General features: G+C 36.8%; 1 protein-coding gene across 1 annotated transcript; it reads right to left on the reverse strand.

The window, feature by feature from the left end:
• Window positions 1-3,107: 3,107 nt before the first annotated feature.
• LOC130850193 (cytochrome c oxidase subunit 7B2, mitochondrial) lies at window positions 3,108-3,511 on the reverse strand. The gene has a single exon (XM_057729595.1). It carries the CDS (start codon window positions 3,453-3,455, stop codon window positions 3,210-3,212), a length of 246 nt encoding a protein of 81 aa, XP_057585578.1. The 5' UTR covers window positions 3,456-3,511; the 3' UTR covers window positions 3,108-3,209.
• Window positions 3,512-18,097: the final 14,586 nt, after the last annotated feature.

Below are 18,097 nucleotides of genomic sequence, written 5' to 3' on the forward strand. Positions count from 1 at the left end.
ACCACCTTGCCAGGGAGAGGTGATGTCTTCCAAGATGTTGGATGTGCTCTAAATAAGCAACAAATACATGGTGCTACTTTCCCAGAGCTGAGATTTACAGGTCTGGAAATCAAGAGGTGGACTTTAGAGTGGCTTCTCCAAAATTACCCCTAGCAATACACCAGAAAAGTATGTATTTGTTTCCTGTCCCTGTAACTTTGAGTTTTGATTCTCTAGAAGTCTTAGGCTTCCATTAGAGATCACAGCAATGGTTACATTAAACTGGAAGTTGAGAGTGCCACCCTGCCATGGATAAAGGGTCTTTGTGGTGTGCTCTTTTGGGGATAGGATTAGTGTATAAGTTTTAAGACAGAAACTTGTGTCATGTTAGGTGAAAGCTTACTTTTGCTACTGTCTTTATTTGAAATATAGGTATGGTTAGGAAAGATGTGCACTGATGTCAAGTTGACAAGGGGTGGATTACTGTGACTTTCTAAATATCAACTTAGCTAGGCTTGAACTACTTTTTCCAGAATTCCCACCCCTCTATGGTTTCAGGTTAGGATTGACCACAAGAGAACAACGCGTGAGATAGGGATGGTAGACATGAACCAGCATCCATTTTACACTTGGAAGGTGGCCACGGAACACTGGCCCTGTACTGTGGCAGCTTGTGCATGTGGTTACTGACCTTCCAGCTTGACTGATAAAAAAAAAAGCAGCACCTGGGCTTTAGCTATTTAAACTACCAGTTCTTCTCCAGCTCTTTTGAGTCCTGAGCCAGTGAATGTGCAGTTCCACAGGGAAGGGTACCAGCTTCTCCCATAAGTCATCCACGTCATCTCAGTTAGAGACAGTGAGAAACAGACACAGATTCCAGTGTATAGTCAGGATTCCAGTGCAACCTTCTCAATTCCTGTTGGCCTTGGCTCTCCCTTACTTCATGTCCAGCTTTCCTCCTTTACTGAGAACATATTCAGTACCAGATACAAAGGCAACAGCCTTGAAAAACTTCTCTACTAGCTCTCACAGCTGCATTAGTTCTAATTCCCCAAATCCCCTTATATTCTATACTATTCACACAGCTTCTGCCTCTCTGATTAAATCCTGACTGATATAACTAGTATGAAGAATATAGAAAAAATTCTACAAATGATTAAGACAAACAATTGAGTAGAAAAATGGCAAAAGAAATAAACAGAAAGGTCATATACACAAAAACTCCCAAAACACAAAGAGCTAACACAAGATGTTTGATGTGATCAGTAATCAGGGAAACATCAATTAAAATATGTTATTATTTCACGCTCATCAAAGTAGCAAATATTAAAATGTAAGAAAACTCTAAGAGTGAGTCTGGATGTGGAACAAGAAAGAGTTGTACACACTGCTGGTGAGAATGTAAACTAACCACTTTGGGGAATAACTTGGCAATACTGAAAAAGCTGAAAATGGGCATTCCCTAAGACCTATAAATTATACACCTAGGAACATGTCCTTTATCCAGAGAATAATTATATCAATATATATTTGAGCTTGAGGAACAGTACACTTACCTTGAAGTTTATCATCTAGGAGTAGGAGGTGGTCTGCATTGCCAACTGTGATAAGTCACCCATAAGACAGTTCCAATGATCCCTCCCTTGAGGCAATCATGCCCTTGTAAAATCCCCTCCCCTTTTTGATTTTGTGTTTTACTTCTAATAAATAAAACATGGTAGAGGTGATGGAATGTTACTTGCAAGATTAGGTTACAGAAAGACTGTAGCATCTGTATTGGGCAACCTCTCTTACTCTGTTACATTGTAAGCTCTATGGAGAGACCCACAGGACAAGAAACTGATGTCTCCAGCCCAAATCTAGCCAGGCCTTGAGACCAGTAAACAGCCATATGAGTGAGTTTGGATATGGATCCTCCCCCAGGTGTGCCTTAAAATAATGACAGCCCTGTCTGACACTTTGACTACAGAAGTGTAAGATCCTGAACCTGAGACATCCAACCAAGTCATGCCCAAATTCTTGACCCACAGAAACTGTGAGATAATAAATGTTTGTTGTTTTAAACCACTAAGTTTTAGGGTAATTTGTAAAGTAGCAATAGATACTAATAAACCCTTCAATAATCACTGCAAACCCACAATGGTAAACAAATTATTTTCAGATTAAGAAGGACTCTGAATTATCTAAAATCACTCATTAATTCATTAACTCAACCAATAATTACTGAAGGCCTAATTTGTCAGGCCCTGTTGCAGGGATAAAGTCATGAAAATAAACAGTCCCTAACTTGTGCTTTTATGGAGATTTGCACACAGACAACAAATAATAATAAAATATATCCTATCTTAGATGATGATAATCCTATACAGAAAAATAAAGCAAATAAGCAGGATAAACAAAGCCTGATCTAAGTAGGTGTTGCAATTTTAAAAAGGGTAGTCAGAGACCTTCTCTGGAAAGACAGCATGTAAACAAAACCAAGAAAAGTGTGATGGAGTGAGTCATACAGGATCTGGAGGAAGTGCATTCCAAGTAGAGAGAAGAGCAAATGCAAAAGTCTTGATGTAGGAGTGAAATTGACCAGTGCAGTGTCTAAGGGTCCTGTGTACCTTTCTAAGGACTTTAACTTTTAACTCTGGAGTGAAATGGGGATTCACAGGGTTTTGAAAATAGAAGTGATATCACTAAACTAATGTTTAAAACAATTATTCTCTCTGTTGTACTTATAAAAGATGGTGTGTGACTGGGTTGTGGGGGCAGGGCATGAATGAGGGTCATCATGTGTAAAGGAAAGGAGACCAGTTAGAAAGTTTTTATAATAATCCCAGTGAAAGTATGGTGGTTCAGATCAGGGAAGGAAAGATAAAGGACGTGAAAAATGGTCACTTATGAATATATTTTTAAGAAAAATTCAATAGGATTTGCCAGACTAATTAATTTGTTAAGTACCTATGTGTGTATATCCACTGAAGGATACCCAGTGTAAATCATTAAGCCAGAAAAATACATGCTTCATTAACTCTACTTTCAAATATTTATTATTCATAATCCCCTGTAATCTATACCCACTGCTACAGCCTTGCTTTCAGGCACTATAATGACTATTTTCAAAGACTTCATGTTTTCAAATGCATTTTATTTCTTCAGTTATGCTCTATTTTAATGAGCAGCAGAGTACTTAAATGACAAGTTGCTTTTGAAACAATTCTGTATTATAGTAACTGTGATGGTTACTCATCATTCCACTCTTTTGGGGTGACTCTGCGAACAGGGGACAGGTTCCATTTTATTCCAATCTGTGTGGCTGTAAACACCCACGCAACAAGACAGAAAGCAGTTCCACTGGCTAGTAGAATATCACCATACTTGTCATGAAAATCAGGTGAGTGCTTCGAGTGGCTCTGCCTTGCCCTAATTTGCTGAATGCTTTGAATCCTAAGACTACTTAGTGCATTTCTGACCAAGGGAAACATCATGAAGGTATGATAGAACTGCAGTTGATTGAAGCTGCTGGTCTATTTCCTTGCAAAGAAACCTGCAAAAACAAAAGATGGACAATGACATCTGATCTACACTTAGTTCTTCCCAGTTTGAATTTCACCCACACCATGTCTTGCAGTGCGGCCAGGCAGATACCATGATGTCTGGGTTTGAGTCAGCTCTGCCACTGATTAGCTATATGAACTTGGGTAGTGAGTTAAGCACTCTTTACCTTAGTTTGTTCAATAGCAGACTGAAACAATAATGTCCAGTTTATAAAATGGCTAAAATTCCCAACATGCCCCACTAGTCCAATGACCTGCCTATGTCTACTATAAACTCTGGTTTCTGTTGGAATTACAAGGTATTCACAGGGTATGTCATACCTTCTCCTCTTCTTCTTGCTCCTTTTCTCCCTTCCTTTTAACCTCCTCCCTATTTCTCCATTTCTACCTGTACTTCTTGCCTTGCACTTTCTTACAGGTAAAATGCTACTTGCCTTTTAAATCCCAGTCCAAAAGCCACCACTTCTTTGAAATCTTTGCTGAATAAAGCCCCTCTTCTCTGGGCTTCTACACTTCCTATAATCCTTCTTTCACACCATTTGACATGATGCATTGGCTTTATCATTTTTACAAAGACAATTTTTCAGAGTAGTTTTAGGTTCACAACAAAATTGAATGGGAAGTACAGAGTCTCCATATAATTCCTGACTCCACATATGCATGCCTTCTCCATCCTGTACCAGAGTAGCACATTCGTTATATTTCTTACAATCAAGAACCTACATTACAGTCCCTTATCATATATGTCTTTGGCAAATATTTTTTTCCAGCCTGTGGCTTTTCTTGTTATTCTCTTGAGGAATTATCTTTACATTCTCCTTCAACAGTCTGCAAGATCTTCAAGATCAAATGATGTGATTTTGAATACAGAGTAGCTGACACAAAAGCAAAGAAAGAACATTTTTGAGCCAATCCGAATATAAATGAACATTGGTATCCTCCTAAGAAGTTAAAACCAACTGAGAATAAGCCAAAAAAATCATGAAATCAGATGTACATGTCCATAATAGCTCTAATAATTCTATTTTTAAACAGATAATTATACTGAACAAGAGATATAGAAGCAGAAACACATGGAGGAGTTCTTTCTGTCAATTTCTCTTCTCTATGCAAACTGTCAAACAGTCCTCAGTCTCTAGCAAGGGGATATGTTAACTGTGGCCCAAATGTAAGCAACATGGATACAAAAGGGCCTGAGGTCAGTACTTGTAAATTTGTAACTGTTCACTGAGATTTGCCAACTCAAATGATTTTATTCCCAACTTAGAAAACAAGACCCTAAGGTTCTCTTTTATTTTCTACCAGATGGTAAAGTGGTACTCTTTGTGACTGTGACAAACAGGGCAGAAACAGAACCAAATGCATTTCCTCTAAGGTTCCAAATATTCAAAGTTTTTTCCTGTTAGTCATGAATCCCTTCACCAAAAGGCTCTACAGTTTTAATCTGAACTGAATTCAGAGAGTTGGTTGAAAGTGAAATGGATCAGAGTATGACAGGTGCAGCCTTAATCCAATACAAAAGCACTTGTGCCACACATAGCTTTCCGTCTTTAGGAAGGCACAGAAGCAGAGAATAATCTGTGATAACAGGGATCTCTTGTGGATCATCAACTCATGCTTGCTGCTTTATAACAAATTAGTTTCATTATTCCTATCCTTTCAATGTTAAGTCGAAACTCAAATACTTTGTCTCAAGTGACATTGATCACATCCCTTTGTAGCTCAGCTCATCCTTTGGCTATTTGCATATCTGTGAACATTTTCTTTTCCATCTAGTCTGAGTTTGCTTGTACCAATAAGTGTCCATTATTAAGAATTTTTTATTAGGAATACCTTCTGTGGTTTACAGTTGGCATTTCATTCTATGATAAACAAACTGCCGTCTTTTCATTCCTTTTTTGTTTTTCCTCGTCAGCACCAGCTACATCTGAATCAGTTGCTTTCATATCTACCTTTGACCTATTTTTGTTTATAAAACACATGTAAGAGCTAGGAACCCACTGATTAGAGAAATTTTCCATCTTGCTGAACTCCACATGACTTACTTCTACAATAAATTGTGTGTTATCGAAGAGCTTTAAGCCTATTACCCAAAGAACTGAAGCTATAGTTTCTAATAACCACATGAAAGCATAAAAGAGGAAAATTCAACAATATAATTCAGGTAAAGCAAACTTCTCAAAGTAGATGCTTTCTGATGAAAAGAGACTACAAAGAGAAGGAAGAAGACAGATTTCTCTAGATAATAAGAACAAAGTAGAGGTCCTCTCATGCCTGTGGCAATAAAAGAAAGGAAATATGTTCTGAATAAACATAAATAGTTAAAGGGAGCGAAGTATCCTATGAGGATGAAAAGGAAAGATTGATCATCTCTTCTACTTTATACAGTAATGCTGAACTTCATGAAGCTCAGTTCAGGAAAAATAACTAATACCAGACCTCAATCTAACAGCGATAGGGAGGCATATAGATTTGAAGCTCCACTGGTAACAATAATAGTTTTAAATCACTAAAAGCCATAAAAAGAAGTAAAGCATAATGCAAGAACGAAACTAATATTTATTGAATATATGCCTGTTTGCCAAACATCATGCCAGAATTTTGCACATCTGCAAAAAGTGTGAGATGGTGATTATCTCCACTTTACAGACAAGAACAAATGACAGGAAAAGATGTGAACTCAAGTCCTATGATTCTAAATCCAGTGCATTTTTCAATTATGTCATGTTTTCTTGAAGTGTACGCAATTCTGAGCATTGGAAACAAACAAACATACAAAGAAACAAAAATCAGTGTGGTTACCAGAGATGCGTCTTCAGTTGAAAATGGTTCACTTCTGTTTACTATGTATTGTATTTATGGAGTGACTACTGGTGTGGCAGGGCCTGGGGTGGGTACTACTGGAACCACCCCTACTCTTATGGTAGCTTATGGTAGAGGGAAGGGATGAACAGAGCACTGTAGTAAGGGAGGAGACAGGCTAGAGAAGAACGCAGGGTGCCCTTAATCCACAGAGGAGGGGTACATTTCAACCTGGAGTTCTAGCAATGGTTTTATAGGAAATGACACCGACGTTAGCTCTTGAAGGATGATTAAGAAACATAAAAAACAAAACTGGTGGGGCAAAAAACGTAGGCCAAGTAGCACAAGCAAAAGCACAGAAAGCTGAAATAGTATGGGGGGGGGGAGCCTGATGAGCTCAGTAACATTAAATAACAGGTGTTGAAGCAGCAAATGCCCACAGATGAGCCTGGAAGGCTGAGAAAAGGACAGCAGTGGACACTGAGGGCTTTATATGCCTTGCTGTGGCATTTGGACTCAATTCTATGGGTCAGTGTTTCTTATTGTCAAGAAAACCGTGCTCAAACTCAAAGCCTTTTATGTGAGTTAACAATGAGAAATCTTAATTCTGTGATTTTTTTCCCTTCATGATAATATAAAGAAATACAAGAAAATAATATGAGATCTGGCTGATGTAGTTTATCAATTTCTAGTGCCTGTTTTTATCTTTGTTCTGCATTTTGGTTGCACTAATGTACATTTATCTGTTCTGGGCTAATGTGAAAAGAATGGAGGCAGCTTTTATATTTAAATAATGCATTCATACCAGGGACAGAATGAAGAATTGGACAAATGAAGTCATGCCACAACTTACCATATAGCACAGGCATTTGAAAAACAAAGAACTTAAGGCCACTGAAAGCAATGTTATAGTTTCAGGACAATATTAACTCTCATATTTTTGAATTTTCTTTGTTGAATAATTTGGTTCATCTTTAATTTGAAATTTTGATTTGATTTCATAGTTGTGTTAAGCTTTAAATGTGAAGAGGATGAATTTGATATTGTATTTACACATATATGTGATTATATAATCAAATAATTTAAGATGGTACAAGTTGAGGTGAAATAATTTGCTTCCTCTTTAAAAAGATACCATAAGTAATACACAGTTGAGAAACATTCTTATAGGTGAGGAGAAACTACTGATTGGTTTGATCAGGAAAAGGTTGAGGTGGGAAAAAATCTGGAGGAAAGAGCACTTTATAAAGATAAGTTAGGTGGAGAAATGGTAAGAAAATAGCAAAAGTGGCAGAAAAGTTAAAAGGTTAGTTAAGTGTTTATTTCAATGGTTTATGAAAAAGAGGATCTGAATTAAGTACTGATAACAGAGACAGAGAGGAGATAGAACTGAGAAATACTAGCAAAAGAAAATCATACTGATTTGGAAAATAAGTTTCTCTAAGTAAATTGTGTATTCTATTCACTTAGCCTCTGCATTAAGATTATGATCAAAACTCTGCCTCAATTTCTGTTAAAAATCAGCAGACACTGACACTGTAGCTTTTAGCTGATCTCAGGGAATCAGAGTCTGGGTGATCTAGACACAGAATGCAGAAAGGTCAAAGCAGACATAATTGAGATATGCTAGGAATGACAGGTCTAGATACCTGAGTAGAAGAGGAGGAATCCTAAAAGGATTTACTGTATGGTCCTAAGGTCCAACCTGGACACTACTGACATTGTGGTCCAAGTAATTCTTTGTTGTGGGGGGATGTCTTGTGCGTGGCAGGGTGTTTAGTAGCATCCCTACCTCTATACATTACATACCATTAGTATTTCTTTCTCTTTAGTTGTGACACCAAAAATCTATTGCCAGACATTTTGCCAAATGTCACTTGTGGTGCAAAATCATTCCCTGTTGTGTATAGGGAATTCCATTCTTGTATACAGAGTAAAGTGTCTCGTCACTTCTCCCACAAAATTCTAAATGACACTGTTCTATTCAATACAGAAGGGTTAAATTCTAAGAAAATATATTCCCTACTATGGGATGCATGAAGGTTGCCCATCAATATTTTTTTCCTGAACTAATCTCAATTTTTCAAAATCTTTGTGCAGTATAACTTAGATGAATCACTTTATCTAGGCATCTGGTTCCTCATCCATAAAATTAAAAAGTGGAACTAATTTTGCTTTTCCCAAACCTGCCTGATCCTAAGAGTTTTTTGGAATCTTTGTTACAAAATGTAGATTCCTGGGCTCCATGTCAGGTGTACTGTAACAGAGTATCCACTGGAGTAGCCCGGGAATCTATATTTTTTTCAACAAGTTCTCAGGAGAGTCTTGTCATCAGACAAGTTTATGGAACAGTGAATCAGATAATCTCTAAGGTCCTATCCAGCGCTAATACTCTAGACCTTTCCAAAGAGAAAAACATTTTAGGAAGACCATTTAATCTTTCAGGCCACTGAAACAGTACAGTAGTAATTGAATTCACCACCACGGTAATTTAGAAAGCAGTACCTGAGTGACCTGAAAGAGTTATAGGGACCCGCTGGGAATAAGTTAGTCAACAGAAACATTTGGCGACATTTAAAAACATTAAAAGCACTAGTAACACTGGTGTTCTGCTGTATAATGAATGATCCACTTTCAAAGCTAGACTGCTAGACTCCATTACTCAACTTTAACACCTTTATTTCCACCGTTCACTTCTACTCTTCTTTGACAGCTTCAGAATGTCAACAGAAAATAAGAAACAGTAAAAAGGCAATCTTCCTGAAATGAAAATGCACCTAGCCTGCAGTGTCTTCCATTCATTTATGTATTTCTCGGAAAACTAGGTTGCTCAAGGAGGGATTAAGTGTACATGGCACAGTATCTCCCATCAGGACTACTTCAGCCTTCAGCCTCTCTGAGACAGGAAATCTGGGAATCCCGCATGAAGCAATGCTGCTGGTGGAAATGGCAAACAATGGTTCTATTTCATATGTGATGGTAGCATCTCCTCAGTCACTGAATCAACAGACGGTACAGCCATTTGATTCAGGCTGTGGATTATGTCAGCTTATTAAACCTAAAAAGTGACATAAACAGATGTTACCTGAACAAATAAGAAGGCAGATTACATCAGTGGGTTATTATGGCAGGAGGGAGAAACGACAGAGTGGATAACTTGGGAGTCGATGTCCTCAAACGGCAAATGTTGCTTGAAGACTGAAGGGATATAAGGTATGTACTCTCCCTCAGGTACTTCTTCCCACAGCCAAAATGAATGGACTGTTTCTATCCTATATAGAATGCTGAAGGTATTCAATAATGTCCATCCTGGCAATAATCACAGTGTTCATTCAGGCAATTCCTTTCATGAACCTGATTACATTAATGTGGTTCACTCATGAAGTGCCCATTATTTTTTTAAATTACAAAGTGTTCTCAACTATACTCATTTCTCCCTTTCTGATTGCTATGTGTAAGAGAACAAAACAGTAACAGAGATGTTGGGGGCTTTTCTCCATGCCACACTGCAAGTCAATGGCATGACTGCTCTCTCTTAAACTTCATTTTGTTCTCTATTAAACTTTAGTAGGCCCAGCAAATGTCCTTAAAGTAGATGTCCAGGTTATTTTTATATTACAGTCCATTTCAAACACTGGAAATAGGTGACCTTGTTATTTCAAGCAATGTACTAAGTGTTAGAAAGAGGGCTGTTACGCTCACTCCCAAAAGATTTTATATTAACTGCATTCCCTGGCTTGTAGGTTGTTACGTAGTCATGTCCAGCTAGAAGAGGCTATTTCAGTGGATCCAGCAAATCAAAACACCTGGATAAATGCAGAGCATTTCCCACCTTGATCTTGGAGAAGGAAGAGATCATGGTTATAATAAATTCTAGAAACTTTGAACATTTTATCCAGAAAATGATATGGAGCCACTGAAAGACATTAGAATGTGAGCTATGGGGTCAGATTTTCAGCTTAGACATTACTCTGTTGTGGGGAAGAATGTGCAGGGGAACAATGCAAATGTTAATGAGTAAATCTAAGAACTTGGACAGTGCATCCAATCACGATCTTAAAATGTGCTAGGCCCTTATTTCTGCAGTCATCATATTTCTGCATCCTTTGCTTTGCAAAGCCAGACCACAATTCTTCTGCACACACACGTAAAGGTGATAGCCTCTGAGGATCCACCCCCTGCCAATGGAACTCTCAGAACTTGACATATAAACTGGAATGTGAGAATTTATTTTATTAACTTTAAAAAACAAGAATATTCCATTCCAGTGACTGGAATACGTAATTTATCTTTTAGCTTAACTAGCTTGACACTGATTCCAATCGCAGAGTGACCTTCTACCAGTATTTCCCCAAAGATGTGTCTATTTCAGTAGTTCTGTTTGATGCTAGTGGATGTTATTTATAAAAAGGGCTTCAGCGTCATCTGAGTTTGGGAAATATACAGGTAACAAAGTCAAATTCTTTTTTACTGAAGTATTTCCCAAGCCTCTATGGTGCTGATGCATACAGGGATTCTCTGAGAGGGATGCCACATGGTGCTTTCCAAACTTAGCTGAGCATGCCATGCTTTCTTCCCTTCGGAGCATATCTCCATATTAGTGTTTTCCAGAACACCCTTTGGGGAATACCAAAGGATGTCTCTGTGTTCTCAATGCTGTTACATCACTGTACTCATTTTAAATGGTTTAATAGTTCCAGGAGGCATTTCACAAACTAAATCACTTCCTTGTGGGGACTTGTAACATATGACTCAGGGAGTACAGAGTGTTGGTAAGCCTAGGGTATCTTAACAACACCCATAGCGATTAACTCTTGGCTTCATTATGTGAGTCTAACTTTTGCAGTTTTAATATTTGTGTGGATGTTTTTCTCCTCTCCACATCTACCTTTATTCATTAAATGCTCTATGAGCAGAAAGATTGTATGAGTCTTCAAAGGCCATTAGAGTTGCATCAGTGACCCCTTGTTGCATAATTTGAAACTTTCATTTAAATCTTGAAGTGAAAATGTATAAGCCATTCTTGTCTTTAATCCAAGTATGCCACTGATGTATTCACATAAAAGTAAAGAAAAATTAAAATATTTAATTTTTAGATATCAAAGACATTTTAATCTTGAAAGACACTTTTTCCAAGCACTTCCATTTTTCATGAAAATTGTTTTCAGTTGCTAACCAGAAATTAGGCTAGTAGAGGTCTACTCCAGAAGTTAATTCTGATCAAATCCACATTCAGATTGCAATATTTAGTGCTGCAAAAAAAGTCCTTTCCTCCTTATTTCTGAAAACTCCGGATATTTTTATTTCCTACTTGGACTATTTCTGCCCTCCTAAACTCTGCTCAAAATATGTCTGTAAATAAAACCTTTATGAGTAAAGGCTTTTGTTATTGCCATCACCTGGGCAACTTACGAAGCATTTGCAGAGAAATTCCATTTAATGAGAAGAGCACTTCACAGCCCTGAAGTAGTAACTGTGATTCCTTTGCATGTTGTTTTACCGGGGCAGTTCTGTCTTTCAGTATAATTTATTTTTTTCCTTTCACTTTCCTAAAATTTTGGAAACTTCTTGAAAACTCTTAACAAGATGTTGGCATTCTACTTTCTCTTCTCCATTTAGAATTCATTATTTGGAGTGAGAAAGACTTTGGCCAGAGGGGCTGATTTTGGTAAACTGATTTTTTATCCTTGTAGATGCCTCAGAAGAAACAGTGAGACAGGATGCACTTTGTCAAACCTTGGGGCAGGGTGCCTGCTTTAGTGAACTGATATTTCATTTTAGTTTTTCTTTTAAATTCCTGAGAGAAAAAGGCTAATTAAGAAAGCAAGTCTGAAGGAGGTTACCCATCTAAACACATACAACAGAAATTCAGAACACAGATTCTTGTTTTGAAGGTTTAAGTTTTCCAATTAGAATTCTCGTTTCAAAGAGGTTACTTTCAGTTTCTCTTTCTTTAATCTAATGGAGTCTAAAATTTCATAGATTAAAAGGGCATGCTTAAACTGAATTGGCATTATTTAGCCATTTGAACATTTGTTAACTGGGAAAGTAAGATTTATATGCAAATAGGCCATAATTTTGATTACACAAAATTTATACAGCTTAAAACGATAGCTGATGGTGGATCGCTGGGATTCTTATAGATAATGTGTTTCATCACATTAATTGAATCCAAATCATAATTGAAAGACCCAGACATCACTTTAAATTGTCATTTAATGCTTAGAGTAAGCTTTTGGCCGCTGGTCATTCATGGCTTGGTTTCATAAAAATATGTTGAGGAAAAACATGGGTAGAAATAGGAGGATTGGGAGAGGACAGTAAATACATAAATTGAGCTAATCCTTTCTTGAATTTACATCCTAATTGAGGGAGAACCAAACACATGTATGTATTTTTCTAATGCAAGGCAGATACAAAAGAGGCACAAAGATCTAAGTATAGAAACAGGTATGGGACCTGAATCCTCTGCCCTCCTTTAGAATCAGGACATTGAGCAATAGGATGCTGTTACTAGAAGAAGGTGGAAATCATACTGAATGGGCAAGACCAAACCAAACCAAAACAACAAAAAAACAAAAACCCAAAAGATGTCCACTATAATGGAAGAAAAAAACTGATCCAATTATAAGTCCACTGAAGTAGTAGTGGAAACACTGTGATTCATTAAATGACGGGCATCAGTGGACTAGATTCTCTCTAGATTCTTCCATCTATAACATTTTGTTTCTATATCAAAAGTTCCAAATAAATGTGTTGCAGTGGCACAGAGAAGTCAGAACAAGAAGCAAGTAGGACTGTGTGAGGATGGGTACATGTACACTCTTCTTCCTGCTACTTATTTCCAGAACTGAAAGCTGCCCTTTCAAGATTTTCACATAATGAAAAGATCCTCTAGAAAACCCTAAATAGCATTATGACTATTTTGTGCTTAAGCATGATTCAATTAAGCTCCTATTATGTGACTGCAGCCTGCTACATACTGGAGTCAGAGAAATGGATCAGAAAGGTCCATTCTTCCCAAGAATGCTCAGTGGGAGAGAGATCATCGTAAGGTTTCAATATGAGAAGCATTGTGACAGATACGATCAGGATGCTATGTCACCAAAAATAAGAGGCACCTTCCCCAGCCAAAAAGCTCAGGAAGAGCTTCCTGGAGTAGTGAATGAATGAGCTTAAGTCTGTAAATAAGCTCAACCAGATGTAAAGGAACGGGGGTGGAAAAGTTTATTAAGGGCTTTACTCCAACTACCAAGACTAAAATTTAGTTTTCAAACATTTCCCCTTTAAAGGTGACCTTTAGGTCCGATCTTGTATAAATCAAGAGGATCTCCTTCAAGGTCAAATTCATAACAGCACATGTAACAGGAGCACATAAACATCAAGCTCCTTCTGGTTTTTTGCCAAATCTATAATACATTTTCATCTTGATTGAACATCATATTATAATCATCATAAAATTTTGTTGTTAATGTTAGTAAGAAATAATAGCAGATAAGCCTGAGAGATTTCTTTGAAAACAAATGTAGGCAATTTATAAGACTGGATAGACACAAAATAATCAGAGTTAAGATTGTTAGAAACTAATTGTGTTTTGAATTAATAATATCCAAAGTGAAGCAATTTCCTGCTTTTATTACATAGTTCATGATTTTGCAGTGTCATCTATATCTTTATAATTTGTATTAAAGAGCTAAAGAGAATAAGAAAATCTTGGAATTAATGCTGGTAAAATAAATCATAGCCATGCTTCATAAGCACATGCTTCAGACAGGACTGGATTTAAGCTAGATTATGAAAGTATTTCCTTTAAGTATGCCTTACAACCAATGCCACATATTATATAAGAGCCTACAAATGATATCTGCCAAAATATTGGGAAAGTCCAAAAATATTGATATAACATACACCCAGCAGCTAGATGATGCTGGGAATTCCCTACATAAAACATTCATTTATTTAACTGGAGAAAATAGTTCCAGAACAACAACAAAACTATGTGCAGAAGGACACAATTCCATGGAAAAAGAGATCTAGCTTCAAACAATAATTAATGAACCCTGGAAAATTTCTGAGTTTCCATTTCTTCTTCTTGCACCCCATCCAGTTTCCACCTCATCATTCAATATAAATATATATTGCAAAGAGAAATAATGCCTCCTCTGTTCCTAAAATGGACATGGTAAATCACTTTTCTTGACTTTTCCACTATAATACCACCAATGACTCACCCCTTCCTCTGGCTACCTTCTCTTCTATTAGCTTCTATAATATTCCCTTTGTTTTCTTTCTACTTCTATAGCTATTTCTTCTTTACAACCTCATCTTTCTGTAACAGGTCCTTAGTGAAGGAGTTCTTCAAGGCTAAGACATAGGTTTCCTTCTGTTTTAACTTTATCTGATCTTTCTAGGTATTCCTAGACACATTAATAAACATAATCATCAATGGGCAATTAGATGACTCCCAAATTGTGTCTCCACATATAAACCCTCTTCTTAGATCCAGGGCAATACATTAAACTGCCTTCTTAACATCTCCCTACGATAATTCAAATTCAAAGATATTCAAAAATGACTCAAAGATAATTTGATGTTTACAAAATTAATAGATGTAAGTGTACAACCACGTCCTTCCACTCTCAAACTTGGTCTTTACCAATGTTCCCCAACCCCAGTACACATTACTTCCATGCATGTAGGTGAGAAAGTTAAACTTAGAAATCATTCTTGATATCTTCAACTCCCTTGAAATATTTAATACACCATTGGGTTCTTTTAAATTTTCATCCTAAAGACATCTCAAATCCATAAATTTCTCTCCATCCAAACTGTCTCTATCATAGGTCAAATTTTCTTCATATGCTTTTCTTAAGTGGTGTTCCCACAACACCTCTGCCATCCCCCATTCCGTGTCTATTCTCCCAACTGCTCATACATGATCTCTTTCTGTTTGGGATTTTGTTTGTGTTTTTGTTTCCCACCTAGCTATAATGAGGTATAATTAATATATGACATCATGTAAATTTAAGGTATATAATGGGGTAATTTAATGTATGTATACTTTGTGAAATGATTACAACAATAAAGTCTGTTAACACATACATCACATCACATAGTTATTGTGTGTGCGTGTGTGTGTGAGATGACAGCATTTAAGATCTACTTTCCTAGCAAACTTCAAGTTTACAGTACAGTATTGTTAACATAAATAACAAGCTATCAGTTAGAGCTTCAGAACCTATAACTGGAAATTTGCACCCTTTAACACACATGTCCCCACTTCCCCCACCCCCTATCCCTGGCAACCACCAATCTATTCTCTGTTACTATGAGATGAGGTTTTTTTCTTTCCACTTATAAGAGAGACACGGAGAATCTGTCTTTCTCTGTCTGACTTATTTCACTCAGCATAATGCTCTCTAGGTTTATCCATGTTATTCCAAATGGCAGGATTTCCTTCTTTTGTATGGCTGAATAATATTCCATTAGATGATAGATGATAGACAGAGAGATAGAGATAAATATATATATGCCATATTTTATTTATTAATTTGTCAACAGACATAGGTTGTCTCCATATCTTGGCTATTGTGAATAATGCTGCAATAAACACAGGAGTGCAGATATCTCTTCAAGATACTAATTTTGTTTCCTTTGGATATATATGCCCAGAAATGGGATTACTGGATCATATCGTAGTTTTATTTTTATATTTTTGAGGAACCTCCATACTGTTTCCCATAATTGCTACCCCAATTTATATTCCCACCAACAGTGCACAAGTATTCCCTTTACTCCATATCTTCCACAACACTTGGTATCTGTGGTCTTTTTGATGGTAGCCATCCTAACAGGAGTGAGGTGCTATTTCATTGTAGTTTTGATTTGCATTTTCCTGATGATTACTGATGTTGAACAACTTTTCATGTACCTATTGGCTATCTGTACATCTTCTTTGGAGAAATATCTATTTAGGTCCTTTGCCTATTTTCTAATTGGTTTATTTGCTTGTTTGCTATTGTGTTGTATAAGTTCTTTATCTATTTTGTATATTAACCCCTTATCAGATATATGGTTTGCAAATATTTTCTCCCATTCCATAAGCAGCCTTTTCATTCTGTTGATTGTTTCTTTGGCTGTGCAGAATTTTTTACTTTGATGTAGTTCTACTTTATTTTTGCTTTTGTTGCCTGTGGTTTGGTGTCAAAATTTAAAATCTCATTGTCATGACCAATAACTAGAGGCTTCTTTCATATGTTTTCTTACAGCTATTTTATGATTTCAGGTCTTACATTTAAGTCTGTAATCCATTTCAAGTTAAATTTTATGAGTGGTGTAGTATAGGGGTCTAGTTTAATTCTTCAGCATGTGGATATCCTGTTTTCCCAATAACATTTATTGAAGAGACTATTTTTTCTCCAGTGTGTGCTTTTGGTGCCCTTGTCAAAATTAGATGACCATATACCTGTGGATTTATTTCTGGCCTCTCTACTTAGTTCCATTGGTCTATGAGTCTGTTTTTATGCCAGTACATACTGTTTTGATTACTATGGCTTTGTAATATAGTTTGAAGTAAGTAATTGTGATGCTTCCAGTTTCGTTCTTCTTTCCCAAGATTCCTTTGGCTAACTATGGTCCTTATGGTTCCATAAGAATGTTAAGATTATTTTTCTATTTCTTTGAAAAATGCCACTGGTATTTGGCAAGGACTGCATAGACTATGTAGATCACTTTGGTAGTATGGACATTTTTACAACATAAATTCTTCCAATTCATAAACATGTGGTATCTTTCTATTTGTGTCTTCCTCAATTTCTTTCATCCATGCCATAGTTTTCAGTGTACAAGTCTTTCACCTCCTTGGTTAAATTTATTCCTAGGTATTTTATTGTTTTTAATGATATTGTAAATGGGATTGCTTTATTTTTTTCAGATAGTTCATTATTAATGTATAGAGATGCAACTGATTTTTGCATGCTGATTTTATTTTTTAATTTTTTAATAAATTTATTTATGTATTTATTTATTTATGGCTGCATTGGGTCTTTGTTGCTGCATGTGAGCTTCCTCTAGTTGCCACTAGCAGGGGTTACTCTTCGTTGTGGTGCTTGGGCTTCTCATTGTGGTGGCTTCTCCTGCTGCAGAGCACAGGCTCTAAGCCCACAGGCTTCAGTAGTTGTGGCCTGCAGGTTCTAGAGTGTAGGCTCAGTAGTTGTGGTGCATGGGCTCAGTTGTTCCACAGCATGTGGGATCTTCCCAGACCAGGGCTTGAATCTGTGTCCCCTGCATTGGCAGGTGGATTCTTAACCACTGCACCACCAGGGAAGTCCCAACATGCTGATTTTATATCCTGTAACTTTACTGAAAACTTTTTGATGGATTCTATAGGATATTCTATGTGTAGTATCATGTCATCTGGAAACAGAGACACTTTTGCTTCTTCCTTTCCAACTTGGATGCCTTTTATTTATTTTTCTTGCCTGACTGCTCTAGCTAGGACTTCCAATACTGTGTTAAATAAAAGTGGCAAGAGTGTGCACTCTTGTATTGTTCCTGATCACAGAAGAATAACTTTCCGCTTTTCAGCACTGAATATGATGTTAGCTGTGGGCCTGTCATATATGGCCTTTACTATGTTGAGGTACATTCCTTCTATACCCAATTTTTTGACAATTTTTATCATGAAATGATTTTGAATTTCATCAAATGCTTTTCCTGCATCTATTGAGATGATCATATGATTTTTATCTTTCATTCTGTTAAAGTCCTGT

This window comes from Hippopotamus amphibius, chromosome 3 (assembly GCF_030028045.1).
Source record: "Hippopotamus amphibius kiboko isolate mHipAmp2 chromosome 3, mHipAmp2.hap2, whole genome shotgun sequence".
Taxonomy (NCBI): Eukaryota; Metazoa; Chordata; class Mammalia; order Artiodactyla; family Hippopotamidae; genus Hippopotamus; species Hippopotamus amphibius.